This window comes from Stenella coeruleoalba (assembly GCF_951394435.1).
Source record: "Stenella coeruleoalba genome assembly, chromosome: 20".
Lineage (NCBI taxonomy): Eukaryota > Metazoa > Chordata > Mammalia > Artiodactyla > Delphinidae > Stenella > Stenella coeruleoalba.
In genome coordinates, this window is record NC_137166.1 from 4,777,092 (window position 1) to 4,803,445 (window position 26,354).

The following is a 26,354-nucleotide window of genomic DNA, read 5'->3' on the forward strand; positions in this document are numbered from 1 at the left end:
TCACACGTGAAGAGAGGAATGGTCCTTGTCTCGGGTACCTGATGAAGTGAATCACATGTGACTCACTGGACATCGAATAATCCAATAACATAGGGACTTGCGTGGGTGCTAAAATGTTTACAGTGCTCAGGGGAGACATTTACAGTTACATGGTTTATACTGCAAATAACCGGGGGTTGTGTTAGGCTTTGAGAGCAGGGAGCACAGTGCCATCCATGTCCAGGGCCCTGCACGCCCGCAGTAACTGCAGCTCTTTGAAGGGAAGGGGAGCCCAGCCAAGGGGGTGACGTGCCCCTGCTGGGGGGTCAGGCCAGGGCCTGTCCCTGTTAGTCCAAGAGCAGAGGGGCTGCCTTTGTGGCTGAGTCCCAGTCTTCTCTGGCCCTGGGCTCCGGGCGCTCCTCAGCCTCCACCTCAGACTGGGCTTCACCCTTTTCGGGGCTGTTTCCTAAAGAGCCAGGAAATGGGTAAGTCGGTATCCTTGGGAAGTGCGGCCAGCCCTCACCCCTTCCCGCGTGCAGGCTCGGTGTCCTCGGGAAGTGCGGCCAGCCCTCACCCCTTCCCGCGTGCAGGCCTCGGGGCGGCCACGCGAGCTGGTGTTCAGCAAGAAGCCTGGCTGCCATCCAGCATGGACTTCAGCGGGAGTCGTCTGTGTTCAACAGGCTCCCCGAGTTGGATACCCGGAGGCACAAAGCTGAACACAGAGCTACCCCCGGTGCACTTGCGCTTGTGACCAGCAAGCACTAGCCAGCTTCCCCCAAAGTGCCTCTCCCTGGTCATGGGCACAGGCCCCAGCGCCAGGCCGGCGGGCACGTCAGGGTGTGGCTTTACCGGTCCCACCCAGCCGGGCACTGTGGGCGCCGTCCCCGCCTGCTTCCCGGCCAGCAGCATCTCACAGTCATTCATCCCGGTCCTGGGCCTGCATGTGGACGACCCACACCCTCCGGCCAGCTGTCACCCTCATTTTGTCCCATATTCCCAGCTGCGGTATCACCAGTCCCCTCCTTCCCTCAGCAGCCTTGGTCTGGAAGGGCCAAGGATGGGGAAGGTTGGGGAGGGGGTCACTCTGGCAGCTCCTTGGCCCCGGCCGGCGACTTACGAACATGCTCTAGCGATCTCCGTGGTCTCTGGAGAGGTCGTGAGTGACCCGCTCTGAGAACACGGGATTCCTAGGGCAAAGGCCCAGGTGGCCACCTGCTCTGGGTTTGGGTGGTCCACAGTCCATTTCCCCCTGAGAAGCTTTTGGCCCCTGTAGCCTTGAAAGTTGGGTGACAGTACCTGGAGGGGAGGCCAGAAGCAGGTCCCCATGCCTGTCCTCACTGCACGGGGCTGGCGCGGCTTCCCTTTTGCAGGCTGGGGGCCAGGGTGGTTGCCCTGAAGGCTCGTCATCGTCCAGCTCCTGAATCAGTGGGCGAGGGGCCTTGGTGTCTCTCCTGTGGGTTGCCAAGTCCCTCTCTGCTGCTGCTTTGAATATGCCTGTAAAGGGCGTCTCCGTCTCGGCCTTCCTGGAGGTGTCCTTGGAGACTGCAAATATACTGGAAAGGGGGTCTGTGGATGCGTTTTCCAGCACTGGGAGTGAGGTGTAGTCTAGTTCAGGGTCACTGTCGTCACCCAGGCTCGAGATGGCTGTAATCTTTGGAAAGCACATCTTCTGTTAAAAGAAAAAATGTATTTGAACATTTCTGTTTCCACAATAGTCTCCAAAATGCGCAATGCTAACTCGGCTTTTTTAATCTATCACACTGTGGGCCCGACGGAGCACAGCACTCGCTGCTTGAAAGTCGGGCCTCAGGATGGACACTCCTTGGCAGCCGTCTGTGAGCCCTGGAGGCCATGGTGAGCTCTGCAGCCAGGTCTCCACTCCCTCCGGTCCTCGTCAGGTCTCCGTGTGGCACGGCCCTCGCCCACTCTGTTCCTGCTGCACCAGCACCCTCCTGGGTCCCTGAATGGTTCATCTGTGAGCCTTGGCTTCTGACGGGCTCCACCTTCACCCGGCCACCTAGTCGTGCTTTGGAGGTCAGGCCCCCATGGAACTGTGGTCCCCTGTCTGTGTCCCTCCTTCGATGACGAGCTCCTGCCCTGAGATTACACCTTAGGCTTCCCTCTCCTTGGGGCTCCCGGGGCTGGCCCACACTGGCTCTCAGTACGGCCAGAGGGAGGAGGGTCGGGTCACCTTGGGAGAGGTCCCCACAGGGCCTTCTATGCTCTCCTCCCTCTCTTCCCCCCTGCCCATGTGTCGCTGTGGTACAGACATTCACTAGATGAACATACGGATACATCAAAAGGATAGAAAAAATGTTCAGATAATTACATACAGAACATGATTATTAAAAATCAGTGATAAAAGATCCGTTCAAAAAACCCGAGTGGGTAGTTGTGAAACCTCAGAGAGGGGAGCAGCAGTAAACAGCCGCCTTTCCTTAGGTGAGGTGAGGAGGCTTCAGGCACAAAGGGCATGCAGCTTTCCCAGACACCTGGTCAGTGACAGGGCTGGAAGGGAAGGTGGGACTGGGGGGATGTGTGAGAGGTCACCTTGTGCTGGTCTCCCGGAGATCCGCCTGCATCCACGTCTTCCAAGTCAGGCAGGTCCTGGAAGAGAAAACCATCCCCGTCAGCAGGAGGGCACGCTCCCAACGCCCAGTCCACGGGACAGACGTGGCCGCACAGCCAACCAAGCCTGCACTACGTGCTCGGAGTGTGGAGGGGCCCGCGGAGTGACCCAGACCACTCAGGCCACATGCACGCTCGAAACACACGCACGAGGCAACATCAGGTACCTGGATCTGATCAGTGAAAGAGATTTGCAAGGTGTGACGTGTCAGAAATTCCCACCTCTTTCTCCACTTCACTTTGGTGTTACTCACCCCGTTCATCTGTGGGGAGACGTACCTCCTACACACAAATTTGTCTTAGGACTCTGTGGCATAAAACGAGTCTATTTTGGACCTCCCCCAAACTAGGGGGGGTCTTCTGTTTTGTGTTGTGTATCGGGGTGTCTTCATCTAGAGCACCCCGTCCACCGTGTGAGGCAGGCGCGGGCTGTGTTAGCTGTGTGGGCTCTGGAGCCACGCTGCCTGGCTGTGGAGCCTCGGGCAAGTTGCTTAACCTCTGTGTTTCTCAGTTTCCTCATCTGTAAAATGGGGATGACAATGGTACCTATGTCTTAGAGTTATTGGAAGGGTTAAATGAATCGATAACAAGATGTGTTTAAAATAGTGCCGGACAAAGAGGAAGGTCAGTGCCAGCTTAGTGTTGGGGTCCTGTATACAGTCAGTTATCAAATGTTAGGGAAGAATTGCCCACTTTTGTTTTTGTCATTTGTATATGCAGGCCCAGAAAACCAGAAACCCACTCTGAATATTGGCTGTACTCAGTTGAACACTTGTTGAGCCACGTGAAATTGTGAGGTTGGGAATGAAACACCCGTGTAGGAGTTTATAGAAGAAGCGGGCGGGGCAGGCGAAGCTGCGCACAGTCTCGAACAGAAGGAGCTCACTCGTGGGCGGAGAGGCGGGCCGTCCTCCGGGCGGGCAGGGTGTGAGGCTACAGGGTGGGGCGCCGGCCCCCACCCCTCGCCCCACCAAAGCACCGTTCCCGGGGGTCATGGCAAAGTGTGTACGTCCCCAGAGACCCATTCCTGTGGGCACAGCATGTCAGACTGTTATCAGAGCGGAAGGGCTTCAGGGAGGAGGGCCGTGCTCCGGGCCGTGATCAGTCCCAAGGTCAGGCGGCCCCTCACTGAACAAGCCCCAGGGGGCGGGCCGCTGGACAGTCAGGCCAGGAAGACGGGCAGCTGTCCACAGAGGGAGAGGCTCGCCAGACGGAGCTGCGCTCAGCGTAGCTTCCTCGGGGAAAACACGGCAGGAGGTTTGTAGATGTAGTTCAAGGGGACTCAGCCTGGGCCATCACTTCTCAGTCTTGAAGGGGCACAGGCACGGACGCCTCTGGGGGAGGGCTTATTAACTGCAGGTCCTGAGCAGTGGGTCTGGGGTGGGGCCCGGGGTTCCGCCTTCTGAGCAGCCCTCAGGGGAGACCATGCCTGCTGGCCCAAGGGCCACACTCTGGGCAGCAAGGATTTGGAAGTTTTGTGCCTGATCTGATACCGGCTGTACCACAGATACTTCTCTGCAGATGCACCAATTACGTACATCGATGAAGAGCTTCTCCTTCGTCTCCAGTCTGATGGCTTCCAAATCTTCAGCTCCACAGAGCTCTGTACCTGATGCACTTTCAGTGGCCACTGTCTGGGGAGCTGATTCTAAGGAACAACAAAGAGTTATATTAATCTTGGAGTTAGTTTCATACACGGTGGACAGACGGGTAAACCTGAGGTTAAGGCGATTCCAAGAGGAAGGACAAAGCCCTCAGGTCCGAAAGCCTCCAGCCCCTGTGACAGGAGCTGCAAGAATCCCAGGTTAGGACAAGATTATGTCTGAAAGGAAAGGGAGACAGCCGCCCCCTTTCTGGAGCCTGGAGATGGAAGCACCAGCCAGGAATCTGTGAAGAATACGCAGGAACCTTGGAAAAGGCATGATTGATGGGCCAGGAGATGAAGAAAGAAAGGCCGTGGTGCCAAAGGCCAACTTTCACAGCCCCTCCTGCCGCACGAGCGTCAGGGAGACCTGTGAAGTCACCGCAGGGTTGCCTGTGGAACGTGGAGTCCAGACAGGGCTTGTCTTCCTCCCCCAGGGCCCTCCTATCCTGCCCTCTGCTTCCTCTCCAGTCTCCGTGATTAAAGATGAATGGCCCCGCTCTGCTCACAACATGCTGGTCCGCTGTCCACCCTGAGGACTGGCCATGCCTAGTTTGACTCGAGAGCTGCATTGGGGCACCCGTTTAGAATGAAACAAGGGGGACTTCCCTGGTGGCGCATTGGTTAAGAATCCACCTGCCAGTGCAGGGGACACGGGTTCTGTCCCTGGTCCGGGAAGATCCCACGTGTTGCAGAGCATCTAAGCCCATGCACCACAACTACTGACCCTGCTCTCTAGAGCCCGCAAGCCTCAGCTACTGAACCCGCATGCCACAACTACTGAAGCCCGTGCACCTAGAGCCCGTGCTCCGTGACAAGAGAAGCCACCGCAATGAGAAGCCCGTGCACTGCAACGAAGAGTAGCCCCCGCTCGCCACAACTGGAGAAAGCCCGCGTGCAGCAATGAAGACCCAAAGCAGCCGAAAATAAATAAAATAAAATAGGCAAAGTAGATAAATAGACGTTTAAAAAAAGAATGATATAAGGAAGTGGGCAGGGGCTTTCGGGGCTGCTGTGGACGATCCCAGGCCCACCTCCCAGGCCCGGTTTGTCGTGGTCTCTTCCACTTGGCTGTGCCCGTGGCTTTGCAGCTTCTAATTACGACAGTAGTCTGCTTCCCCTCCAACCAGCCCTTCCCCCGGACCCCTGTGTCCTGCTTGTGGCGCCGTGGCGTCCAGCTTCCCAGCCAGCAGAAGCTTCTAGTCCAGGCAGCTGCCGAGACCCTTTGTTTCCTAAAACCTACCTGCCTAGGCTTTGTGTGCCGGGAAAAGGCGAGGCAGGGAAGAGTAGTTGTTGGGTGTGTTCCTCACGTTGCCTCATGCGATCCACGGCAGAGACTGTTCCCACTTTGCAGGGGCTAGAACGGGCTCCGAGAGGTTTTGTGGCTTGCCTGAGGTGTCCCAGCTGGTTAAGGGGCTGGACTTGGGTTTGACCTCAGGGTGTCTGTCTAGAAAATTCGCTGCCTCGCCTGTTCACAGAGTGTTTTAGTGAAATGCGTGAGTCATCCTCTGTGCCGTTTTGGTGACCACTGGAAGGAAGCTAAGGCTCCCCTAGACCGAGTGTCATCAGTTAGAGGTGGGAAACGTGTGTCTCCGTGACGGTATGCGCTCACATCACGTCTCCCCTGGTCCTGTTTAGACTCAACGTCGGGATGGGGAGCTATTCAAGCCTCTGAGCCCTGACTCGGTCCCCAGGCCGCCTTCCCTGGCTCCTGACTCCATGATGAGAGAGGATGAGCCCAGGGAACGCAGCAAAGCTGCTCGTACCGTTTATCTCCTAATTTCCTGCTCCTTCACTAGGCCTCGTGACTTGTAAGGGAAGACTGTGTGCCATGCAAGAAAGGTAAATGGAAAAGTGATTTTTTTAAAACAGATGGCTTTTATATTTAGATTTGCTTTTCTTGGGGTTGAGTAACTTGCGTGGAAGAGGGACCTCCTTGTTCTGACAGCCCAGCTCCCCTCTTGGGACTCAGGACACCCAGAGGGTTTAGCTCAGTAGGGAGGGGACTATGGGGGAGGGGTGGGCTGCAAAGGCCGTGGGGGCTTAAAAGCAGGGAGGATGGCAGTGAATCAAGGTGGAGACCAGCTTGGTCTGTGCGGGCAGATCTGGCTTCAGTTCTGCCCCACTATCACTCGCTCTGTGACGTGAAGCAGGTTACTTCACCTCTCTGAGCCCCAGTTGCCAACTCAGTAACATGGGTTACTAGTGAGAGCACCTGATCGTGGGATTTTGGGGAGGCTAAGCTGGAAGTCATGGCCTTGGCTGACACGTTAGATAAACATCTGGCTGCGCCTCCCTCTTCCGACCTGCCGCAGGTTGCCAGCTCCTCGTTAAATGTGCCCTTCGTTCAGGAAGGCAATTGATGGTTTCACTCATAGAAAACTCTGCTTCTAGGCTAGGTGCAGTTTCAAGGCAAAAAACTTACGGGAGGGGGAGTGAGGATGCAGGCAAAACCTTGTATCTGGGTCTCAGAATACACGTGCCAACACCTACATCAGTAGTTCAGAGGATGCTCTTTTCCCCGTGTGTTTAATACATGATTAGTGCCCCTTTTAAATAACAAAACCTATAACATCGCCATCTGTGGGAAGCTTGAGGGAAAACGTGACCCTTGTCTAGTAGAAATTCTCTCCCAGAAACCAAGGAGTGACCAGGTCTTGGAGGGTCTACAATCCCATCCAGCAAAGTGGAGCCAGGAGCCACAGAAAGCAGGGCTTCAGTGCCTCCCAGGGGAAGTTAAATCAAGACAAGTCACGCTTCTCACAGATGCCTTCCAGCCGCAGTCTCATGGCAAAGTCAGAAGAGGAGTGGCACAGCCACCCGACAAGTGTGAGGAGGGCGTCAGAGGGACGGGCGGGGCGGGGCGGGAGCCTATTCTCCCCGCGGCGGTGGCTGTTTAGATCCCACGCACTTTCCTGCTCCTTCCCTGCTCTCCGCCCACTGCTCCTGCCTCACCTGCTGGAACCCCTGGGGACTTCATGAGCTCCAGCATCCCAGATGGGGGCCAGGGCCATGGATGTCAGCACAGTCACAGGTCACCTCACTCCCTACACCACCCCTCCTTCCTAAGGTGCGTTTCTATTTCCCACAGACGTCGTGTTAAAGACTGTAGGCTACACGATACATTTTTCAGATGTTACTGAACAAAAGCGGGGTGAGTAGTAAATCCCAGTGAATAATGGAGCACTGATTGTTTGGGGCTATGGAGTGGCCAGTAAGGTTTTGAAAAGAATAATTAAAATAGAGCTCAGTTGAGTTAAGCTTTGAGGACAGTCTGCCCTGCCATTATCTTCAGCTGGAAAGATAATTCACCCATCTCTGGTGCCCTGGGGTGTGGCCTTTGCCCCCTCGGCAGTCTAGAGGCTAGGCTTACTTCGAGGTCTCTCCCAGACAGTGGGGGCCAGACCAGCTGACCTCCCCAGATGGACCTCAAATCCTGCTCAGGCTGGGAACAGAAGGTTCGGGTCCCCCAGGGCTGCACAGACACAGCAGTAATGGGCAGTGTCCAGGGCCGAGTCCTGGGTTTATCTGTTAGTCAGCAGAACCCCAGGAACTTGGCGAGAACCTGCTAGTGGGCTTCCGTTCTAGATCACCATCATTCACTGTGGTAGCTGTGGCCATGTGCCGGCAGTGTGGCCAGTACTCCTGAGGGGCTGGATTTTACATTTTATTTAATTGTATCTATTTTTAATTCATTTCAATTGAAAAAATGAAGCAGCCCAAAACAACTTGCTTCTTTTCATAGAGCTGCATTTCACCTTAACCATTCAAAAGTGAGCGTGTGAACTGAGAAGTGCTGTAAGTGGCATATACAGGCTGGATTTTGAAGACTTGGTGTCAAGAGAGGGCAAGTGTCTCATGAATAACTTTATGATGATGTCAGTTATTATATCAGTTATATTTTAGATGTACTGGGTTAGATAAAATACAGTTAGCGTCTCACCCATTTCTTTGCACCTTGTTGAAGCTGATACTAGAAATGCAGTCCGGGCTCCCCTTGTGGTTCTAGATAACTCGCAGACTCAGCAGTCAGAAGTGGAAACCCGAGGCCCGCAGACGGGTGCTGGCCCATCTACACCCCTGTTGTTCTCAACCACCTACCTTCCCAGGCAGCTCCGGGGCTCGGTGGCGGGGCCTTGGCAGGGAGCGCCGCCCCTGGCTCCCCGTCAGCATCCACAGGCAGCTCCTCTGGGAGACTCGACTCTTCTGACTTTTCTGGGAATAGCTCGTCCTTGGCCTCGAAGCTCTCCTTGACAAACAGCTCCGTCTTCTGCCACCTTTCTCTGTCCTTTTCAGGCGCTTCCTCCCCTTCCACAGTGGCACCCAAGTCCCTGGCACTGTCTGGCGCGAGCATCTCCCCTGAGCAGAAGTCCACAGTGAGCTGGGAACGTCCTGGGAGGACAAGGGGGACCTGCAGTGAACTGCCGGGATGGTCATCAGAGTGCTGTTTAGGTGCTAAATACACGGGCTGAAAGTCCACCAGGGGGATGCCTAGCGCGTGCACTGCCGGCACAGGACACAGCCACTAGAAAACTGTGCAGGGGGCTCTTAGGAGACGCAGGCTGAGGTATTTGGGGTTAAGGGCCACGATGTCTGCCTTTGCTTTCAAATGGGTCAGCGGAACAGGAAAGACTGTGTGTGTGTGTGTGCCAAAATATTAACAACCATCCGATCTAGAGAGACAATTCAGCTGTTCATTTTAACTATTCTTTAAGCTTTTCTTAAAACTTGAAAAATATCAAAATTAAAAGTTGGGAAAAGGGAAATAAAACCATGCTACAGGGGAACATCGATTTTATGGGACTGTACTATTATGCTGATTCAAAAGAGTAGGCAAAAAGCAATATAGCTATGCCAGGGGCTTCCCTGGTGGCACAGTGGTTAACAATCCACCTGCCGATGCAGGGGACATGGGTTCAAGCCCTGGTCCGGGAAGATCCCACATGCCGCAGAGCAACAAAGCCCATGTGCCACAGCTACTGCACTCTAGAGCCTGTGAGCCACAACTACTGAGCCCATGCACCACAACTATTGAGCCCGCGTGCCTAGAGCCCGTGCTCTGCAACAAGAGAAGCCACCGCAATGAGAAGTCAGTGCACTGCAAAGAAGAGTAGCCCCCGCTCACCAACAACTAGAGAAAGCCTGCGTGCAGCAACGAAGACCCAATGTGGCCAAAATAAATACGTTAAATAAATAAATTTATATATATAAAAAAGAAAGCCATAGAGCTATGCCATTTTTTTCTATTAAAAAAAATACTTATGTTTTACATGCGTGGGGAAAAGCCAGGAAATACCCACACTGAATACTGAGTGGTTCTTGCTATGATACTGTTATTACTCTTGCCTTTCTATGTTTTCTATGTGTAGCGTATTTACATTTTGTAATTAGGTGAAAAACACTAAATGTCATTTAAAAGCACACATAGAGACTCTGGCTCTTCTACTGGGTGTAAGAGGAGGAAGGGGGTTCCTACTTAATAAGGTGCCCTGAGCACCGTCCTTGAGGTCAAGGGCAGATAGATCTGCAGGTACGTGAACGAATGGTCCCCACCCCCCACCCCCAATCCCTGAGATGAAAGGCTGAGTTCCACAGCCCAGCTCTTTAATCTGAACAGAGCTCGGGGTCCTCCTTGCGTCTCAAGCACGCACCTTGCTCCTGGCCTGCTTTCTGCTGTTTCCTCTCCTCGGCCTGGCGCTTGATTGCGGCTAAGGCCTCAATGCTGTCTGTGATCTTCTTCCGCTCTCTGCTCTCCCACTGCTGTCTCTCCTCCTGCTCAGCTTTGTACCCTCCTTGTGCCCAGGCCTCTGCACAAGCTCTGTTTAGGAGTATTAAAAACAAAAAACAAAGAAACAAGAACACCCCAGAAATCGGGGAGGTTTGAATTGTCACAGGTTCGAAGTAAATCCAAAACATACACTATCTGACCAAACTTGCGCATCTTCCCCAAAATCAAACTAAAGGCACAGGACATACGACTGCAAGGATACGTATTAACATGTGCACATTTTTAATCTGTAAAGTCTAATGGTTTGCAAAGCCAGCTAGATACGAGGCCAAGAGCACAAGTGACAAAGAAAAAAATAGAGAAATTGGACTCCACCAAAGTTAAAAATGTGTGTCATGCAAAGAATACCATAAATGAAAGGCAACCCACAGAATGGGTATGCAAATCATATACCTGATCAGGGGGTTGTATCTCGAATATATAAAGACCTATTGCAACTCATTAATACAAAGATGACTTAAAAACGGGAAGAGGTTAAAAGAATGAGAAGGCAAACGTAGTGGGAGAAAATATCTGCAAGAAAGATAACTGAAACGTGGCTTGTATCTAAAACATACAAAGAACTATTAAAACTCAAAAATGAAAAAACACACATTTTTAAAAAGTGGGCAAAAGAACTGGACACCTCACCAAAGAAGATAGGCAGGTGGCAAGTAAGCTCATCATCATAGGACATCAGGAAAGTGCAAATTAAACCAATGAGATGCCACTTGACACTCAACAGAACGGCTAAAATCCAGAACACTGACAACACCAACTGCCGGGAAGGATGTGCAGCGACAGGAATGCTCCTTCATTGCTGGTGGGAATGCAAAATGGCGCAGCCCCATGGAAGACAGCTTGGCAATTACAAAGCAAACAATCTTACATATAATCCAGCAATCGTGCTCCTAAGTATTTACTCAAATGAGTTGAAAACAAACGTCCACACACAAAACCCTGCACACGAACATTGATAGCAGCACTGTTCACAACAGCCAAAAAGTGGAAGCAACCCAAATGTCCATCAACTGATAGATAAAGAAAATGTGGGCTGAGATAGCCTCATCCACCAGAGGGCGGACAGCAGAATCAAGAACTACAATTCTGCAGACTGTGGAATGCAAACCACATTCACAGAAAGACAAGATGAAAAGGCAGAGGGCTATGTACCAGATGAAGGAACAAGATAAAACCCCAGAAAAACAACTAAATGAAGTGGAGATAGGCAACCTTCCAGAAAAAGAATTCAGAAAAATGATAGTGAAGATGATCCAGGACCTCAGAAAAAGAATGGAGGCAAAGATCGAGAAGATGCGAGAAATGTTTAACAAAGACCTAGAAGAATTAAAGAACAAATACCTAGAATAATTAAAGAACAAACAGAGATGAACAATACAATAACTGAAATGAAAAATACAGTAGAAGGAATGAAGAGCAGAATAACTGAGGCAGGAGAATGGTTAAGTGACCTGGAAGACAGAATGGTGGAATTCACTGTCACAGAACACAATAAAGAAAAAAGAATGGAAATAAATGAAGACAGCCTAAGAGACCTCTGGGACAACATTAAACGCGCCAACATTCACATTATAGGGGTCCCAGAAGGAGACGAGAGAGAGAGAAAGGACCCAAGAAAATACCTGAAGAGATTATAGTCGAAAACGGCCCTAACATGGGAAAGGAAATAGCCACCCAAGTCCAGGAAGTGCAGAGAGTCCCAGGCAGGATAAACCCAAGGAGAAACATACTGAGACACACAGTAATCAAACTGACAAAAATTAAAAACAAAGAAAAATTATTAAAAGCAACAAGGGAAAAATGACATTTAACATACAAGGGAACTCCCACAAGGTTAACAGCTGATTTCTCAGCAGAAACTCTACGAGCCAGAAGGGAGTGGCATGATATATTTAAAGTGATGAAAGGGAAGAAACTACAATCAAGATTACTCTACCCGGCAAGCATCTCATTCAGATTTGATGGAGAAATCAAAAACTTTACAGACAAGCAAAAGCTAAGAGAATTCAGCCCCACCAAACCAGCTCTACAACAAATGCTAAAGGAACTTCTCTAAGTGGGAAACACAACAGAAGACAAGAACCTACAAAAACAACACCAAAACAATTAAGAAAATGGTAATAGGAACCTACATATCGATAATTACCTTAAATGTGAATGGATTAAATACTTCAACCAAAAGACACAGGCTTGCTTAATGATACAAAAACAAGACCCATATGTATGCTGTTTACAAGAAACCCACTTCAGACCTAGGGACACATACAGACTGAAAATGAGGGGATGGAAAAAGATATTACATGCAAATGGAAATCAAAAGAAGGCTGGAGTAGCAATACTCATTTCAGATAAGATAGACTTTAAAATAAAGAATGTTACAGGAGACAAGGAAGGACACTATATAATGATCAAGGGATCAACCCAAGAAGAAGATATAACAATTATAAATATATATGCACCCAACCTAGGAGCACCTCAATACATAAGGCAACTGCTAACAGCTTTAGAGAGGAAATCGACAGTAACACACTAATAGTGGGGGACTTTAACACCTCACTTACACCAATGGACAGATCATCCTGACAGAAAATTAATAAGGAAACACAAGCTTTAAAAGACACAATAGACCAGATAGGTTTAATTGACATTTACAGGACATTCCATTGGGAAACAGCAGATTACACTTTCTTCTCAAGTGCACGCGGGACATTCTCCAGGATAGATCACATCTTGGGTCACAAATCAAGCCTCAGTAGATTTAAGAAAATTGAAATCATATCAAGGATCTTTTCTGACCACAATGCTATGAGATTAGAAATGAATCACAGGGGAAAAATGTAAAAAATACAAACACATGGAGGCTAAACTATACGTTACTAAATACACAAGAGATCACTGAAGAAATCAAAGAGGAAATCAAAAAATACCGAGAGACAAATGACAATGAAAATACATGATCCGAAACCTATGGGATGCAGCAAAAGCAGTTCTAAGAGGGAAGTTTATAGCAATACAATCCTACCTCAAGAAACAAGAAAAATCTCAAATAAACAATCTAACCTTACACCTAAAGGAACTAGAGAAGGAAGAACAAACAAAACCCAAATTTACTAGAAGGAAAGAAATCATAAAGATCAGAGCAGAAATAAATAAAATAGAAACAAAGAAAACAATAGCAAAGATCAATGAAACTAAAAGCTGGCTCTTTGAGAAGATAAACAAAATTGATAAACCATTAGCCAGACTCATCAAGAAAAAGAGGGAGAGGACTCAAATTAATAAAATTAGAAATGAAAAAGGAGAAGTTACAAGAGACACCGCAGAAACACAAAGCATCCTAAGAGACTACTGCAAGCAACTGTATGCCAATAAAATGGACAACCTGGAAGAAATGGACAAATTCTTAGAAAGGTATAACCTTCCAAGACCGAACCAGGAAGAAATAGAAAATATGAACAGACCAGTCACAAGTAATGAAATTGAAACTGTGATTAAAAATCTTCCAACAAACAAAAGTCCAGGACCAGATGGTTTCACAGGTGAATTCTATCAAATATTTAGAAAAGAGCTAACACCCATCCTTCTGAAACTCTTCCAAAAAATTGCAGAGGAAGGAACACTCCCAAACTCATTCTATGAGGCCACCATCACCCTGATACCAAAACCAGACAAAGATACTACAAAAAAAGAAAATTGCAGACCAATATCACTGATGAATATAGAGGCAAAAATCCTCAACAAAATACTAGCAAACAGAATCCAACAGCACATTAAAAGGATCATACACCATGATCAAGTGGGATTTATCGCAGGGATGCAAGGATTCTTCAGTATATGCAAATCAATCAGTGTGATACACCATATTAACAAATTGAAGAAGAAAAACTGTATGATCATCTCAATAGATGCAGAAAAAGCTTTTGACAAAATTCAACACCCATTTATGATAAAAACTCTCCAGAAAGTGGGCATAGAGGGAACGTACCTCAACATAATAAAGGCCATATACGACAAACCCACAGCAAACATTCTCGATGGTGAAAAACTGAAACCATTTCCTCTAAGATCAGGAACAAGACAAGGATGTCCACTCTCACCACTATTATTCAACATAGTTTTGGAAGTCCTAGCCACGGCAATCAGAGAAGAAAAAGAAATAAAAGGAATACAAATTGGAAAAGAAGAAGTAAAACTGTCACTCTTTGCAGGTGACATGTTACTATACATAGAAAATCCTAAAGATGCCACCAGAAAACTACTAGAGCTAATCAATGAATTTGGTAAAGTAGCAGGATACAAAATTAATGCACAGAAATCTCTTGAATTCCTATATACTAATGATGAAAAATCTGAAAGAGAATTTAAGGAAACACTCCCATTTACCATTGTAACAAAAAGAATAAAATGCCTAGGAATAAACCTACCTAGGGAGACAAAAGCCCTGTATGCAGAAAACCATAAGACACTGATGGAAGAAATTAAAGATGATACCAACAGATGGAGACATATACCATGTTCTTGGATTGGAAGGATCAATATTGTGAAAATGACTATACTACCCAAAGCAATCTATAGATTCAATGCAATCCCTATCAAATTACCAATGGCATTTTTTACAGAACTAGAACAAAAAATCTTAAAATCTGTATGGAGACACAAAAGACCCTGAATAGCCAAAGCAGTCTTGAGAGAGAAAAACGGAGCTGGAGGAATCAGATTCCCTGACTTCAGACTATATTACAGAGCTACAGTAATCAAGACAATGTGGTACTGGCACAAAAACAGAAACATAGATCAATGGAACAAGATAGAAAGCCCAGAGATAAACGCACGCACCTATGGTCAACTAATCTATGACAGAGGAGGCAAGGATATACAATGGAGAAAAGACAGTCTCTTCAGTAAGTGGTGCCTGGAAAACTGGACAGCTACCTGCAAAAGAATGAAATTAGAACACCCCCTAACACCATACACAAAAATAAACTCAAAATGGATTCGAGACCTAAATGTAAGACCGGACACTGTAAAACTCTTAGAGGAAAACATAGGAAGAACATTCTTTGACATAAATCAAAGCAAGATCTTTTTTGATCCACCTCCTACAGTAATGGAAATAAAAACAAAAATAAATGGGACCTAATGAAACTTAAAAGCTTTTGCACAGCAAAGGAAACTATAAACAAGACGAGAAGACAATCCTCAGAATGGGAGAAAACATTTGCAAACGAATGAACAGACAAAGAATTAATCTCCAAAATATATAAACAGCTCATGCAGCTCAATATTTAAAAAAAAAAACCCAATCCAAAAATGGTCCGAAGACCTAAATAGACATTTCTCCAAAGAAGACATACAGATGGCCAAGAGGCACATGAAAACGTGCTCAACATAACTAATTATTAGAGAAATGCAAATCAAAACTACAATGAGGTATCACCTCACACCAGTTAGAATGGGCTTCATCAGAAAATCTACAAAGAACAAATGCTGGAGAGGGTGTGGAGAAAAGGGAACCCTCTTGCACTGTTGGTGGGAATGTAAACTGATACAGCCACTATGGAGAACAGTATGAATGTTCCTTAAAAAACGAAAAATCGAACTACCATATGACCCAGCAATCCCACTACTGGGCATATACCCAGAGAAAACCATAATTCAAAAAGACACATGCACCCCAATATTCATTGCAGCAGTATTTACAACAGCGGGGTCATGGAAGCAACCTAAATGCCCATCGACAGACAAATGGATAAAGAAGATGTGGTACATATATACAATGGAATATTATTCAGCCATAAAAGTGAACGAAATTGGGTCATTTGTAGAGATGTGGATGGACCTAGAGACTGTCATACAGAGTGAAGAGTCAGTCAGAAAGAGAAAAACAGAAAAACAAATATCGTATATTAATGCATATATGTGGAATCTAGAAAAGCGGTACAGATGAACCAGTTTGCAAGGCAGAAATAGAGACACAGATGTAGACAACAAACATATGGACACCAAGGGGGGAAAGCGGTGGGGGGCGGTGGGGGGATGAATTGGGAGATGGGGATCGACATATACACACTGATATGTATAAAATGGATAACTAGTAAGAGCCTGCTGTATAAAAAAATAAAATAAAATAAAATGTGGGCTTTCCAAATGGAATGTTATTTCACAGCATTATTTTGGAAGTATTTACTGACACTGGCTGCAATGTGGGTGAACCTTAAAAATCTGCTTAAAAATCTGTGGGCTTCCCTGGTGGCGCAGGGGTTGAGAGTCCGCCTGCCGATGCAGGGGACACGGGTTCGTGCCCCGGTCCGGGAGGATCCCACATGCTGCGGAGCGGCTGGGCCCGTGAGCCATGGCCGCTGAGCCTGCGCGTCCGGAGACTGTGCTCCGCAATGGGAGAGGCCACAGCAGTAAGAGGCCCGCGTACCGCAAAAAAAAAAAAAAAAAAAAAAGCAGTGATGATATACATGGCAGTCCCAGGTTCGATATTCTTGATATGCAAAGAGCTCTTATGAATCAGTAAGAAAAAGCATCCCCCCGAAAGGAAACTAGGAAGAAGTCATGAATGCAATACTTATAGAGAAGGAAACACAAATGCCCAACAAAGGTAGTAAAAATGACCAACTTCATCAGTTACCCAAAAATGCAAATTTAAAACGAGGTACTGGGACTTCCCTGGTGGCGCAGTGGTTAAGAATCTGCCTGCCAATGCAGGGGACACGGGTTCGAGCCCTGGTCTGGGAAGATCCCACGTGCCGTGGAGCAACTAAGCCCATGCGCCACAACTACTGAAGCCCTTGTGCTAGAGCCCGTGCTCTGCAACAAGAGAAGACACTGCAATGAGAAGCCCACACACCGCAATGAAGAGTAGCCCCTGCTCACCGCAACTAGAGAAAGCCCGCACGCAGCAACAAAGACCCAATGCAGCCAAAAAATAAATAAATAAATGAATAAAAATTAAATAAATAAATAAAGCGAGGTACCACCTTCACTCATCAATTGGCCTGGCAAAGGTTTTGTTTTGTTTTTTTACATGGCTGTGTCTGCGGAAGTTATAAGTTGATACAAACATTCTAGAAAACAATTAGAAAATATTTAAAAACACCTTTTAAAAGTCTCAAACCACAGTCTTTATCTTTAATCCAATAATACAACTCAGGGTTCCATCCTAAGGAAATAACCGGCCATGAGATCAGAGGCTTATATAGAAGGATAATTATCAAAGGATTATGAAAAATCTATGAATAAGTGCTCAAAAACAGGGAATTTCCTATTAAAAACAATCATGTAAGCCATTAAACCTATTTAACTGAAATATTTAATGATGTGTGGAAATGCTCAAAAATCAGAAAATTTTAAAAGTTTAATATTGAGTATGCTCAACTATTAAGTATGATCAAAAGGCTTTTTGTCTCCTTACCTGTCCTTTGGAAAAACTGGTCTGTCATCCAGGTATGTTAAATGTTTTAGTCGTACAGTGAGTGTCCGTCGATAATTCGGGATGTTCCTAATCACTGGGTTTCCCATCAAATTCAGTACACGCTGGAAGCACACAGGCAGAACCACATTAATCACTGAAAAATGGATGCGATTAAAACATTTAATATGTGCAGTGCTCTGAAAATAAATAAACAGGGAGTGTTTACATCAAATCACGAAGACGATATCAGAGAAGGCAGAGGCTTTCGTTGTTTCTGTGCCATCAGAACTGTCCCGAGAACTGGGCAGCCCTTTCTTCTATTACACTTGAACTTCAGATCCTAAATCTCATTGTCCTTCCAGAACAATACTGGAAAACACTTCCTGAGGCCTTTACCCGAGGGCAGTGATTGCATTAGTTTTGCTGGCCCAATCTCTTTTACTGAAATTAATCTCCAATTGATCATTTTCTGTCCTTCCCAGCCAGGACCCATTTTAAGAAAATGTACACAGCAGCTAGACAGATAAGAAGTGGTGACTGAGGGCATAGGATGCAAAGTGCCTGCTTATCTACTGCCAAGCTTATAGGTCTTCTGGATGTCAAGTCGGGACCAGGAAAGGGAAAGCGACACAGCAGTGCCAGTGCGCCGTCCCCACCCCTCTTTAAATACTGTCACCTCCCCTCCTGCCGATGAAACTCAAGAAGGTGAATGGTCAAGGTGACATGTGGGTGAAACATTTAACATCAGTTTGCCTGAACTGGTGAAATGTTTTTCATATCCAAAGTGATTTTTCTTGTTCAGGAAAATAAATATACTGGTTCAAGTGACCTGTTCTGTGGGGCTGAGTCGGGGGAGCGATGTGCCCCAGGGGCAGGAACTAAAGGGCTGCGTGTGTAGGGAGAATGTAAAAGCCATCACAAAACAACCACGAGGCTGACTGTTCTTGTTATGGGTTGAATTGCTTCCCCCCAGCAAACTCATATGCTGAAGTCCTAACCCCCAGCGCCTCAGAATGTGACTGTATTTGGAGACAGAGTCTTTGAAGAGGTGATTAAGATTAAATGATGTCATTAGGGTGGGGCATGATCCAATAGGTCCTTGTAAGAAGAGGAGATTAGGACACAGACACACACACCGAGAAGGCCATATGAGGACCCAGGGAGAAGATGGCCACCTACATGCCAAGGAGAGAGGCCTCAGGAGAAACCAAGCCTGCTGACACCTTGATCTCGGACTTCTAGCCTCCAGAATCATGAGAAAATAAATTTCTGTTGTGTAAGCCACCCAGTCTGGTACTTTGTTACGGCAGCCAGGCCAAACAATGGTATCATAATACAGCTTTATATCATCACCATGTACTGGTGACGACATAGATTCTAAAGTCGTCTTTGGTGACAGTCTGCTCTACAGATTGGTTTTTTGGGGTTTTTTTGTTGTTTTTTTTTTGCGGTACGTGGGCCTCTCACTGCTGTGGCCTCTCCCGTTGCGGAGCACAGGCTCCGGACGCGCAGGCTCAGCGGCCATGGCTCACGGGCCCAGCCGCTCCGCGGCATGTGGGATCTTCCCGGACTGGGGCGCGAACCCGTGTCCCCTGCATCGGCAGGCGGACTCCCAAGCATTGCGCCACCAGGGAAGCCCTACAGATTGTTCCTGAACTATGGTTTGCTCACTGTTTTTCTTTAAATGGACTTATTTTTTCCTTCTTATCCATACCCTAAGCAGTAAACAGTGAACTCAAGTTTGTTGTGTGCTATTTGGAATATTTTTTCCTAGTTCACATGACAACACATATACACTAAAAAGCAAGGAAGTCATCAAAGGCTGCTGGAGTGGAGTCCAATGGACACAGGAGCTGCCTGGAGGGGTTGCCACAGGCCAGAAGATGGGACCATTCAATCACCCCAAATTAAAATGACAGCAAGGGTTAAGTCATATCAAATACTGTATCTATAAATCTTTGTGTTCACGATGATAACGTGAACCTTTAGAGGTTCAACCTCATTGTCACCTTTACAGGTTCCTACGTTCCTGACACATTTCTCTGAAAAGGAATACATAAAAAGAAAAAAAAAAAACAAGCATTTATCCTAGCTTTTTCTTTCTTTTTTAAAAAATATTTATTTATTCGGTTGCACTGGGTCTTAGTTGTGGCAGGTGGCTGTGGCTCACGGGCTCCTTAGTTGCAGCTCACTGGCTGTGGCATGTGAACTCTTAGTTGCGGCATGCGTGTGGGATCCAGTTCCCTGACCAGGGATCGAACCCAGGCCCCCTGCATTGGGAGCACGGAGTCTTACCCACTGCGCCACCAGGGAAGTCCCTATCCCAGCCTTTTCTATATGGACTTTATATTAGGGAGGCATGAATGGATGAGCAAAACTGCTCTTTGTGGAAGCATTCCAGCTAATAGGTGCAGAAGGAATAAGAGACTTAGAATACGGTCACTGTGTGACTCCTAATGAAATCACACATGGAGGCAACATGCTTCGGGAGCTGCAGAAACGATCAGGGGAAGGGGGTGAGGGACTTCATGAAGGCTGGATCTGGTTGCCAGCAGCCAAACCCACGAATCAAGCTGAAAGTTACAAAACGAGAGGCGACCAGACTTACAGGTGCCCTGACTGATGCAACAGCAAACCTCAAAGTTAGATTCTGAGCCCATATCTGATCAGGTCTCTGGCTCCACCATCATTTTACAAGAGATACTGGGGACAGCAGAACACGTTAAACCACACCATGAGGATGCAGTCAGCTGAATCCAGGATGTGGCTGACAACCAGAGGAGGGACCCGGTTTCTTCGACAGATTTATGGTGTGTGTGTGTGTGTGTGTGTGTGTGTGTGTGTGAACAGCCAAGGGGAGACTGTGATAGATCAAGAGATTTGAGAGATGCGTAATCCAAACGTGATGTGTGGATCTGGTTTGGATTTGCAAAACCCAACAGTCAAAGCACATTTTTGAGACAAATGGGGAACACTGAATATGGACTGGTTATTAACCGTCCTTCTGATAATATTTTAGATATAATAATAGTATTGTCATGATGCTTTTAAAAAGTCCTTATCTGTCAAGAATACGCACTGAAATATTTGTGGGTGAAACGATACAGCATCTGGCATTGAAAACACTCCAGCTAAAAATACAGAGAAGAAAAAAAAGTGTGATGGGTGTGAAGAAAGCAGGGAGAAAGGAAGGGGGAAGGGAGGGAGGGGAAAGAGAAAAGAGATCTGCTGTCTACAGAACACAAGATAACGCAAGTTGTGTGCGTGTGTGTGTTTTACCAGGTTGGGCATGCTCTCGAGAATGCTCAGGATCTCTGGGTCACTCAGCTGGTTGTGGGAAAGGTCAAGGACACAGAGTTTCAAACATTCCTTGAGATGCTGAACGTCTTCCACGGTCTCTAAGTGGTTGTGGGCCATCTGGAGTGTGTTGAGGACCGGCAGGCAGGCTGGAAGGGGAGGTGGGCAGAAGTAAGCGACACAGGTGGAAAAGAATGTTAAGAACCTCCGCTAGGAAACGGTGGTGGATGTGGGTGCCTAGTGGACGCCCCACCCCACCCCGCCCCGCCACGTCAGGGCCTTCTTACAGAGGTTTTCAATGGTCTTGATGTAATTGTTGCTGATGTTGAGAGCATCCAGTTTCTGCAGAGGTTCTAGGTTCTCGATCTTATGGAGCAAGTTCACTTGCAAGAAGAGGCATCGCAGTTCCGTTTGGGCCTCTAGGTTCTCGATTTTCTGTATTCCGTTGCACTCCAGCCAGAGACAACGCAGCCCTGTGTACTCTTCCAAGTTCTCGATGCGGTCAAAGCCTAGTGGGGAGGAAGGGGGAGTCGGTTAAGCTTCTACACACTCAGAGGCACAGGGGTCACCCTCTTTTCTGCCTATCTGCCCAGCATCCACATGTCCTTCCTCAGTTACACCACTGCCTCTTTGGAGGGACATCCCTGTCCTGATACTACCCCATGGCTCTCTGCAGGGGGCTGGTCACGCTTAGCCGAGTGGAGCCAACCTTCATGAATCCCGGGGAACTTTGCTGGCTCCATTGGAAAGAGGTAACTTTCTGCTAGAATTGCCAGCCTGGAAGGGTGGAGCCTAACACTGAAGGAGCCACCTTCCCTTCTCGCCTGGGAGTGGGGAGAAGTGAGGGGCGACCTGCCTGAAATGAATGAGCACAAGGGAAAGCAGGGCCAAGGAAAGGGGAGAAACAGCCTCGTGAAGAGATGCGGTGAGCACCAGGATGGATCCAGCTGTGCCTGAAGCCAGTCCAAACTTCGGGTCTGGTTTGACGGTATTTTTCAGTTTTATGAGCCACATGTAAGGTGAGGAGAACAAACATTTTTGTTTCCTTGAGTGACTCATTATAGATTTGTAATTCACAGTGCACCTGCTATTACCAAAACTTTTTCAAAGTCATTTGTTTTGTTGCCTGAAAAGTTTTAACCAAAAGTTTTTATTAAAAAAGGGTAATAGCAACGATGAGGCAGAACCACCCAGCTAAGTCATTCCCAGATTCCTGACCCTCAGAAACAGTATCAAATAATGATAATTTTTTAAGTTGGTAAGTTTGGGGGTAATTTGTTAGGCAGCAGTAGATAATATAGGCATATCTCTCTCCTAATTCTTCTACCTCTCTGATTCTTTCTACTTGGTCTAACCCACTGGGTCTTCTTCTTCTTCCCACCTCTTAAATATTGGTCCTCTGGGGTCTGCCCCCCTAAGTCATCTCATCACTGTTACACCAAGATATTGGGTGGAGGATTTTGGGGGGGCAACGTGGAGGTGAGGAGACCAGTTAGGGGTCGTTCCACACCTTTAGAGTAGTTGTGCTGCTGGAGCCCTCCGTGAATCTCCCAGGCACAGCGTGAACCTTCTCACAGTGGCCGCCCTGTCCCCCAAGACACCAAAGCATCTTTACCATATCCGTCTCTGTATCTTCAGCACTTGCCCAGCACACAGAAGGCTCTCAGTAAACACTTACTGAACAAATGAACATAAAGATGGTCTGATGAAGCAGGGTGGCCATCCCAAGTTCAGCACGAGGTTGGGAGTTCTCACTCTGGTTCCTCATTGCTAGAATAGCCCTGTCTATGAACCTGAACTTAAGTTTATGTGTGATACTGGACACCGACACAGTCCTTCACAACGTAACCCTCCCAGGCCCAAAGTATTTACAAGTAGCTACTGGCTCGAAAAAGTATGAGTCCTTTAGCAAATATAGATAAAAGATACCAATGTGTTTCCCTTGAACCCGTATTAACTCCAGTCACGTAAGACTTTTTCTTCAAAGAAATATTATTGCTTTTCCATGCATCTCCACTAAACTCTGAAATTTCTACTTAAATATAAGTTAAGAACACCAGATGATCCCTGCAAGTAATTCTTAACACCACTGGAGTCTTTCCACCTGACATGAGGTCGCGCCTCCACCAGACGCTTACCTTTATAGTGTAGGTACAGCGCATCGTTCAGCGCTGGGGTGGCGCTTACCTTTATAGTGTAGGTACAGCGCATCGTTCAGCGCTGGGGTGGCGCTTACCTTTATAGTGTAGGTACAGCGCATCGTTCAGCGCTGGGGTGGCGCTTACCTTTATAGTGTAGGTACAGCGCATCGTTCAGCGCTGGGGTGGCGCTTACCTTTATAGTGTAGGTACAGCGTATCGTTCAGCGCTGGGGTGATATAAAGCTTATGCTGCTTGCATAGTTTTCGCAGAAAATTTTTAGTCATTCTGTGGAATGAAAAACATGAACAAGACAGTTATTTCAATTTGTCAGCTGTAAAATATATCCCATAAATTCTTTGCCACACCCATTCCGTCCACAAATTCCAGAATATTCTATATGCCCGATGACTTTGTTTATAGCTTTCAGGGCCTCGTCCAGTATTGTGACTTTCGGCCTTCTCAAAAACTGCAAAGTGTGTGCTAATAGAAATACCTTTGTGTCATCAAGAACTACTAATGTTTCTCTCTCTCCAGGTCCAGCATTCAAGTTGTATAGATTGTGGTTAGTTAAGCCACAGAACGACGCCCTCCTGCCTCTGCCACTAATCCTCAGACGTGGGGCCGACTATTTAATCTCTGTGAGCCTCAACTTCCTTATCTGGACAAAGGGGTGATTGTAACATCCACCTTAGTGGGTAAACGCGTCGTGCTGAGTGGCAAGAGCACACCCACGTACCTGGGGCCACGATCCTCTTTGTCATCTCTTTGCTGTGCTAAGTGACCCTCTGACCAGCTATCACCACTGTGTTTCTGCTCGCTGAGGTAGGAAGTGTCCGAAGGACCTACGCATGTTTCCTTAGGGTCATTAATTTCTGTAAAATAAAGAGATTGGTTCTATAGAGATCGAGAAATGTATAAAAAATGTCCCCCAATTTCAACTTGATGAATAACTGTCTGCTTTTAGCATGGAACTGGTACTCTTTAAATGTATCACGGTGATTTTTAAAGCACTGATAAGGACTATGAAAATTTCACTTCTAGGCAGATCTTTGATGAAACCTCTTGTACAGCTGGACACGGAGACGTGTGCGAAGATATTCACTTCTGCATTACTTGTAACAGCCAAAACCTATTAATGCAAATGTCCATCCATAGGGACTGGTTCAATAAAGCAACAGATTATTATTCTGCCTTGGAATAGAATGCACTGGAGCTATGTCAATCAATATGGATAATTCTCAGAAACACATACGGAGTGAAAAAAGCAAGTTTCGTAATGAGCACAGGATATCATTTACATAAATCAAACCCACACAAACCTATGCTGTGCATTGTTTAAGGACACATTTTAGATAGACAGGTAGATAGGTAGATAGATAGGATAGGAAGAGAGAGAGGCAGATGAGATTGAAAGAACCCACACAAAATTCTGGAGGTGGGGAGAAGGGAATGGGGCTAGGAGTAGAGGTGGGGTAAGGCAAAAAACACAAATTTATCTGAAATGCTTTATTTCTTTAAAAAAAGACTTGAGGGGGCTTCCCTGGTGGCGCAGTGATAGAGAGTCCGCCTGCCGATGCAGGGGACATGGGTTCGTGCCCCGGTCCGGGAAGATCCCACATGCCACGGAACGGCTGGGCCCGTGAGCCATGGCCGCTGAGCCTGCGCATCCGGAGCCTGTGCTCCGCAACGGGAGAGGCCGCAGCAGTGAGAGGCCCGCGTTCCGCAAAAAAAAAAAAAAAAAAAAAGACTTGAAGTACATATGATTAACATGCTAATCATTTTCAATTCTTGGTGGTGATACATGGGTGTTTGTTATAATGTTCTCTGTTCTTTTAAAAAAGTTCTCCAAACAGGAGGGAGGAGCAAGATAGAGGTAGGGGATTAAGAAATATAAACTACCATCTATAAAATAAATAAGCTACAAGGGTGTATTGTACAGCAAAGGGAATACAGCCAATATTTTATAGTAACTGTAAATGGAATATAATCTATAAAAATTTTGACTCATTACGTTGTACACCTAAACTAATATTATAAGTCAACTATACTTCAATTTGAAAAAAGCTCCCAAAAAACACACAAGAAGAAACAAAAATTATGGGAATATCTTTGGTAGAAAGAAAATGAACACGCTCAAATGCACTTATTTTTTTTTAAAGGTCAATTAAAATTGGCTGATTCAAATGCACTTGATCTTAAGGGCTGTTTGCTGCTGCTCTCTGGGTGTCCCTGTGGACTACCGAATGAGATTAAACACTCCGTGTATGGGACTGTATCTTATAATTTCCTATTTCCCACTGCATATACTGCCTAGCCACAACAGGCACCAGATAAAGGTTTGCGGAATAAAGACTAGGTGCTCAATATACATAATAATTGATTGGTTATATTAATAACAAGAACTGCTATTTATTACTGGCCCAATGTATGCCAGACACTCTAATTATAACTATCTCGCTTGCAAAAGAGGAGACTGCCCTATAGAGAGCTTAAGCTCTGGGCAAACAGCCATAAAACCGGCAAGTTGCAGAACGGTAGCGTGAACCCAGCAGGAGTGGCTTCAAACCTGTGTCTGTGCTCAGAGCAACATGGCTTCCCTACAGCAACTCTTACAGGGCTTGCCTGGACAGTCAATGCTCACGATATATTTCTTGGCTGGGTTCAAAACATGAGACACACATCAAGTAGTTTCTTTACCAGCTCCTAAAAAGTTTCCCTTACAGTCCAAGCCAAGCAGGAGGGGAGGCTGTTTTCTAAGCCCATTCCGGAAAACTTTGGTGAGGAGTCACCTCAGAAGAACCAGCTCGTCATTCACTCTGTCTACCACAGATCAGACACTGGACCGGACACTGCCAGTTCAATCAGGATGTCCTGCCCTGACATAGCTTGCCATCTAGAGGGGGAGAGAGCCTTTGATCTTGCATGGTGACGGCAATAAAGGGAAACATTCAAAACATTAAAAAGTTGGGCGGTGGGGAGAATGGTGTGTTCAGTGAGGGCTTGGGCTCTGGAGTCAGACTGTCCAGGCGTGAGTCTGTTCTGTCATTGACTGGCTGAGGGTAATCTGTTTGGAGAAAGTTCTATAACCTCTTTAAGTTCCAGGTTCCTCATCTGTATGAAACGGGGAGAGGAGTGCCTACCGCAGAGGGAGGGTGTATGGTTCGAATGCAGTGAGCGCACGGCACGCATCGTTTAGTAAGTGTCGGCCGCCATTATTATTATTACTATTACTGCTGGCTGTGAAGACTAGGGGTGTGGTGCTGGGCGCAGGCCGTCGCCCCCCTCGCCTCCCTGGGGCGGCTGTCTGCACCTTCCTTGCGGCCCCCTTGGCCTGCGTTCCCGTGGTCACCCGCCGACTCCTCCACGGCTGGCTCCAAGCCCGGCTCCCGCGCGCAGTCCTGTTCCGCTCCCCCGTCCGCCACGGGCTCCGAGGCGTCGCGGTTCATGTTTATTCCTGAA

At 47.2% G+C, this 26,354-nt stretch overlaps 1 protein-coding gene across 1 annotated transcript; it reads right to left on the reverse strand.

The window, feature by feature from the left end:
* Positions 1-323: 323 nt before the first annotated feature.
* Positions 324-26,341, reverse strand: DNAAF1 (dynein axonemal assembly factor 1; the record flags this gene model as incomplete). The annotated part of the gene is made up of 12 exons (XM_079907367.1): positions 324-445; positions 1,276-1,648; positions 2,530-2,586; positions 4,146-4,255; positions 8,351-8,641; positions 9,901-10,067; positions 17,458-17,579; positions 20,737-20,903; positions 21,042-21,263; positions 23,089-23,180; positions 23,632-23,767; positions 26,206-26,341. 12 exons carry the CDS (start codon positions 26,339-26,341, stop codon positions 327-329), a joined length of 1,992 nt encoding a protein of 663 aa, XP_079763493.1. The 3' UTR covers positions 324-326.
* Between the last annotated feature and the right edge of the window lie 13 nt (positions 26,342-26,354).